General features: G+C 47.3%; 1 protein-coding gene across 1 annotated transcript; it reads left to right on the forward strand.

Annotated features, from left to right (window-relative positions):
• Positions 1–523: 523 nt before the first annotated feature.
• LOC133893292 (peptide-N4-(N-acetyl-beta-glucosaminyl)asparagine amidase A-like) lies at positions 524–2,629 on the forward strand. The gene has a single exon (XM_062334283.1). The coding sequence runs from the start codon at positions 526–528 to the stop codon at positions 2,323–2,325; it is 1,800 nt and encodes a 599-aa protein (XP_062190267.1). The 5' UTR covers positions 524–525; the 3' UTR covers positions 2,326–2,629.
• Positions 2,630–6,287: the final 3,658 nt, after the last annotated feature.

Consider the following 6,287-nt stretch of genomic DNA (forward strand, 5'->3'; position numbering starts at 1 on the left):
CCAATGGACAGAGGCTCCATCTTCTCAGTATAAAATGCGCAACTTTTCTGCATGCGAAACCCAAAAGCATGAGCTTTCGGATGCTTTAAGCACAAGATAAAACTACCCAAATGCCGTTTTATTTTTCCTTTTTTTCGTTTGATGTTTGTTATGGGTTATACTAGTAGACAATTGGAACTGTCCCAAAAGCTCCATGATTCATCTACCTACCAAGTACTTTGCGTTGCCATTATACGGCACTCGCAACACTTCCCTTTGTTTATGCCGCCCAGATACAGAACGATACATATCATTGTCTCTGCTTTACAGTAACTTCCTCGCTGCAATTCATCAGGTTTAAATTGAAAATTAATCCTATAAAATCTGATCTCATGTATTTATGATCTGTATCTAATTTATAGCGTGATAAATGTTAATTTATTTTCTTTCTTGTTTTCTAACTCATGATTTCCTTTAGCGTCTATAATTTCTATGCTAATTTTTATCATACGTTGCGTTATGAATTGGATCTAGCTGTAATCTGGTATGATTATTTTCCGTTTAAAACCGCAGCCTTCACGCGGACACAACCATGCAACGACGCTTTCCATTCCCTCCACACCGAAGCTAGCCATGCCAACATCCTCTGCTTCCCTCCTCCTCTGCCTCTGCTTTACTCTGCTCATCCACTTCTCCACTCCCTCGCCTCACAACCTGCGCTTCTCCGCCGAGGACATCGCCGCGGTCGAGACGGTGCTGCCGCGTCAAAGGACGTCGTCGAAGACCACCTTCTTCGAGGTCGACCGGCCGCTCCACCCGCCGCGGGGGAGCTTGGGGCCCTGTTCCACGCTGCTCCTCAAGCACTCCTTCGCCTTCACGCTCACCAAGCCGCCCGTGACCGTGGCATACTCACCGCCGTCGTGCCTGCTCGATGCCGGCGCAGCGGTCTCCCTCGCGGTCCTCGAGTGGCGCGCCGAGTGCGGCGGGGTGCAGTACGACCGCATATTCGGCGTCTGGCTCGGCGGCGCGGAGCTCCTGCGTGGCAGCACCGCCGAGCCGCGCCCCGGTGGCGTGACGTGGTCGGTGTCCAAGGACGTCACCAGGTACGCGTCCCTCCTCGCCACCGGCAACTCCACACTCGCCGTGTACCTCGGCAACCTCATCGACGACACATACAACGGCGTGTACCACGCGAACCTCACGCTCCACCTCTACTTCCGTCGCGCCGCGCGGTCGGCGGCGCCGGAGCCTGCGCCCGCCGACGTCGTCGTCCCCGTCTCGAGAAGCCTGCCACTCAACGATGGGCTGTGGTTCGTGGTCCAGAACGCCACCGACGTCCAGTCCACGCGCCTCACGGTGCCCGCCAACGCGTACCGCGCGGTTCTTGAGGTCTACGTCTCGTCCCACTACTCCGATGAGTTCTGGTACATGAACACACCGGACCAGAACGGGCCGTTCCGCGAGGTCACCGTCCTGCTTGACGGCGACGTCGTGGGGGCGGTGTGGCCGTTCCCGGTGATCTACACTGGCGGCATCAACCCTCTCATCTGGCGCCCCATAACCAGCATTGGGTCTTTCAACCTGCCCACCTACGACATCGAGCTCACGCCGTTCTTGGGCAAGCTCCTGAACGGCGAGGACCACGAGCTCGGGTTCGCGGTGACCAACGCGCTGAACTCGTGGTACGTGGACGCCAACCTCCACCTCTGGCTCGACCCCAAGAGTTCCAAGACCACCGGCGGCCTCATCGCTTACGACGCGCCGAAGCTGGCGGGAAGCATCGTCTCGCACTCCGCCGACGGCATCGACGGGCAGTACGAATCGACGGCGAGCCGCAACATCACGGCCACGGGGTGGGTGAGCTCGTCGCTCGGCAACGTCACCACCACGTTCACGCAGCGGCTCACCTTCGCGAACACGAACGTGGTGAGCAGCCACGGCAGCGCGCAGGCGATCAACCAGACGACCGACGCGAGCACCAACGTCGACGGCGGGGGCGCGTACGCGCAGAAGCTGCACCAGAGCTTCCCGCTCTACATCTTCCTGGGCGGCGACGGCAGCGGCACGTCCTCGCAGCGGCTGATGCGGCGCGTGGAGATCGCGTTCGACGAGGCGCGGTCCGGCGGAGGTGCCGCGACGAGCACGCTGCGGAACGAGCAGGCGGCGGCGGTGGAGGTCACGCTCCGGGACGACGCGGTGGTGGGCACGTCGTGGCGGATGCACCAGACGTACGCGTACGGCGCCAGCGACGGCGGCTGCTACCTGAGGAACGTGAGCAGCGTCGGTTACGACGTGCTTTTCGACCATTATGACGCGTCCTGCGCCGGTACGACGCGGGGACGCTGACGCCTGTCGGCGACCGCGACTGGCACCGCGCGGGCGGGTCGATAACGGCCGGGGAAGGGACAGGTTGCAAATGGATCACTGGTGGCCAAGTGTACTGGCTTGATGATCTAGTCTTCAATTATGAACATGACGGGTCATTTTTATGTCCTTGGCTATCAATAAGAAAAGATGTGATGTCGCAAGTTGTATATGCAACTTTAAGTGATGTAGCAAGTGTCCGTTGGCTACGTAATTTTGAGGCTTCTTTTGGATCGCAGAAATTTTTCTCGCGGGAATGGAACTGTGTCCTCCGGAATTCTCGTGAAATTACAGCGTCCGAAACATGCCATAATTGGAAAAAAGTTATATGGAATTGAAAATTCGGAGCACATGAGCTAGCCTGCGTTCAATTTGATGCAAACATGCCCTGTTTGGTTTCACAATCATTTTATCTATGGACGATGCTATAGTACATTGGCCTGAAAACGCTTCAGTTTTCAGGCGATGCATGAACATCGGACGCGCATGCTTCTTTCTTCCTCCTCCCTACAAAACTTGAGCACAACGAACTCGGGCGACGTGTCACCTCGCTTCCCCGTGTCGCCCACCTCCTTCCATCCCTGACAGCTTCTCCGCACCTGGATCCACGGCCGCCGTCTCCGCCGCTAACAAATTGTTTTTCAAAGCCCCCACCACCAACCCCACCGGCAGTCGCCACCGTTGTAGCCCCACCACTCCACCACCAGTCTAGCCGTGCCCTAGCCTCTCTGTAACTCACTCTGAGGGTCGCCGTGGACCCGAAAACCCAATAAGTCCTAGATTCGAGGCACTTGAAACCAGTACGTTCATTAATTCCGTGTGCTCAATCTACGTATAAATTAGAGCAGAACGGCATGCCGGTCAGGAGCGACGCGTAACACCGGACGTGCAGCAGGAAGAGGAGGAAGCACCGACGCGGACACAGCACGGTCTTGTGGTCGAGCTGGCCAGCAGAACCGGGCCCGCCGAAATGCTTCCACTAATCGATACGATCCTGGGCAAAGCTGAATAATTAGCCGGCCCACCCGACGCTAATGGCTCACAGCTGGATAGGAGCGAGGCATGAATGGGCATGGAATGTCTCTGCCACGTTGGATGGTGGTAGCACGAAGGAACTCGTAAGGTGTGTTTGTTGGTAGGATGGGTTTTTTTATGCATGTATCGCATATTCGGTTGAGCAAAATTATATTTATTAAAAAGAATATTTTTTGGTTGATTGTTTATGTGTAAGCTAAGTCGGGTTTTTTTTTTAAATTTTTACACATTCTGTTAAATGTTCCGGTGTGCATCACTTCATCACAGACTATTTAGTGGGTAGATCTTCGATCTTTTGCGTTTGTATTCTTCTCTGCAAGAATTAATCCGGTGTATATCTCTTTTGATCGCCGGACCTTCCGGTGAGTGCAATTCACTCTAACTCCTTCTGACAAAATTACTCCGACGTGTACAATGTGAGACAAACTGACTCTAGACATAATGCTTCGGTGAGTGTAATTCTTCTAGAGTCGGACCTTTCGGTGAAAACAATTTCTCTGAGACTTTTTACAATACAATCAAACTTTGTCCCGACTGCGGTGGCTTATTAATGTATTGCATCCATGAGACATACTAACATATATTCTTGACAAACATGTTAGTCCCAATGACTATATTGTCATTAATCATCAAAATCACAATCATGATCTAATAGGGTCATTTTCACTACAATCTCACTCTTTTTGATAATTGATGACAACACAATCAAAGCAAGAGGAAAATGATACCAATTTAGACTAATTAAGAGAATAGATGATTTCAAAAGTTCATAAGGTCATACCTCTTTGCTTGGATGCATGATAAGAATAAATTATGATACTAATTGTAAGGCAATCATGTTCTTACAATTATGAAGTTTAAGATATATCATGTATAAAGGTAGCTTAAATGTAGAAAATAAATTGACAATGATATCAATTGAATCTTTTAAGAATTACATACCTCCGAAGACTTGTTGATCACTTCATAAGACTACAAAAGATATCACTTGAAACACATGTTAGTCTCAAAATCACAACCCATAAGATATACTCCCACTAAAAGTGTGTATACAAGTGTTGAATACTTATAAGAGATATGCACTTATTATTGATAATAATGGGAAATTTTTCCTATGGATTGGTTCATGGTACATAAAGAATACAAATTGAAGAGCTAGTGATTATCAATTGAAGGACTAGTGCCATAAAAAAATCTACAACTAATAAACCATTTAGGTTGTTCATAGGAGAGAGAGAGAAACACAAGCAACCTACCATATGAAAACCTGCACTAGACATTGCAATAAATTAAAATAAGCTCATGCAATCCTAGACAAGACAAATATACCAATTGAAAACATTTTATATCTAGTACCTTTCACCTTTGGATGGAGATTTGGGTATATGATGATCATGATCTTCATCAATATGTCTAATCTTGTATACTTGGCTTTTTGCTTGAATTTTTACTTAATCTTGTGTGTCAAGTCTCCAAATCTCTGATGTGAACTTTAAATCTTCTTTGGAACTCAAACAGATTGGGGTCCTTTCATGTTGGTGATGACTTCCTTGTGCACCCAAATAGGTTAGTTCCACCCCCGATCCTTTCTTCTAACTATGTGTGCAACCACTTTGTCATTATTTTTCTTCTTGAGCTTGTAATGCTTGCTCTTGATCTTGTTCTTGTAGTTGGGTTGGTGTAGATATTGGAGGTCTTTTTGGAGAGATTTATCATCTTTTTCTTCTCCTTGGTCTCCTTCTTCACTTGTTTGCATTGGAAGGACTTTGTAGCCTTCTTGCTGGCATTTGAAGCATGTCACGGTTGACCCCTCCGCAAGCTTCTTCACTATGAAAGCACAGTTATGTTGAATAGGTTGGACATGTCCTTTGCCTTTCAATCTCACCAAGTCCTCCTTGAGTTTCTCCACTTCTTACTTGAGCTCATCATTCTTTTGTGCAATACGTTCATTACATTCTTCTACAATAATATTCTCAATACAAATATCATTGCAAATGGGTGAGCTAAATAAAACATATAAATTATCACAATAAGTAGAAGCATCTACCTTAGGATTGCTTTAAAAAGATATTCAAACCACTCAAATTTAGACTTAATCTCTTCATGCTCTTTATTTAGCAAATTGAATTTGCACAATAATTGTTCATAATTAGAAACAAATGTAACATAAATGTCATTAAGTGCATTGAATTTCTTAAGCTCTTTTGATTATTTCTTACAGACCATTTGTTGCTCATTGATCAAATGAAGAAGTTCAACATAGGAAGGAGAATCCTCATCGGATTCATCATCACTTACATCAGTATCCATAACTTTTGCCATAAGACACTTGTGAGAAGACTTGCGCGATGACGACTTGTCTGATGATGACCTTGAGGAAGAGCTCTTCTTGAAGGAATGGATGGTGATGCTTTTATCACTTGAGCTTGAATCTTCATCATCACTCACCATCTTTCTATGCTTGCGAGTGCTTTGGCTCTTCCCCTTGTCTTCCTCTTGTTCTTGGTCTTTTTTCTTCTCCTTCTTAATATGATCAGTTTTTTTATCAAGTCCTTCATGAAGATTGGGTGATCAATTTTGGCATTGATCTTCTTGATGTTCTTCTTCACTTGTGAGATGAGCTTGACGATTTCAGGATCCATCTCTTCATCGCTTAAGATGCTTTGCTCATCTTCTTTATAGCTCTCTTCATCTTCATCTTCATCATCTTCACTTAAGCTTGACTCTTGCTCTTGTCTTCTCATACTTGCCTTCATGTATTGATATTTAGCTTGTTTTCTTGTGAGAGCAAGGTTCTTAGTGTCAGATGAGGAAGAAGCTTGCACCTCCATGTTCATTGTCATCTCATGGGCGATGATCTTGCCGAGCACTTGACTTGGAGTCATCTTCTTGATGTCATTGTTGTCGTA

This window comes from Phragmites australis, chromosome 2, assembly GCF_958298935.1.
Source record: "Phragmites australis chromosome 2, lpPhrAust1.1, whole genome shotgun sequence".
NCBI classification, from domain to species: domain Eukaryota; kingdom Viridiplantae; phylum Streptophyta; class Magnoliopsida; order Poales; family Poaceae; genus Phragmites; species Phragmites australis.

Bases quoted from the DNA above. Each gene is read 5' to 3' on its own strand.
- LOC133893292 (XM_062334283.1), top strand. From the start codon at position 526: ATGATTATTTTCCGTTTAAAACCGCAGCCTTCACGCGGACACAACCAT.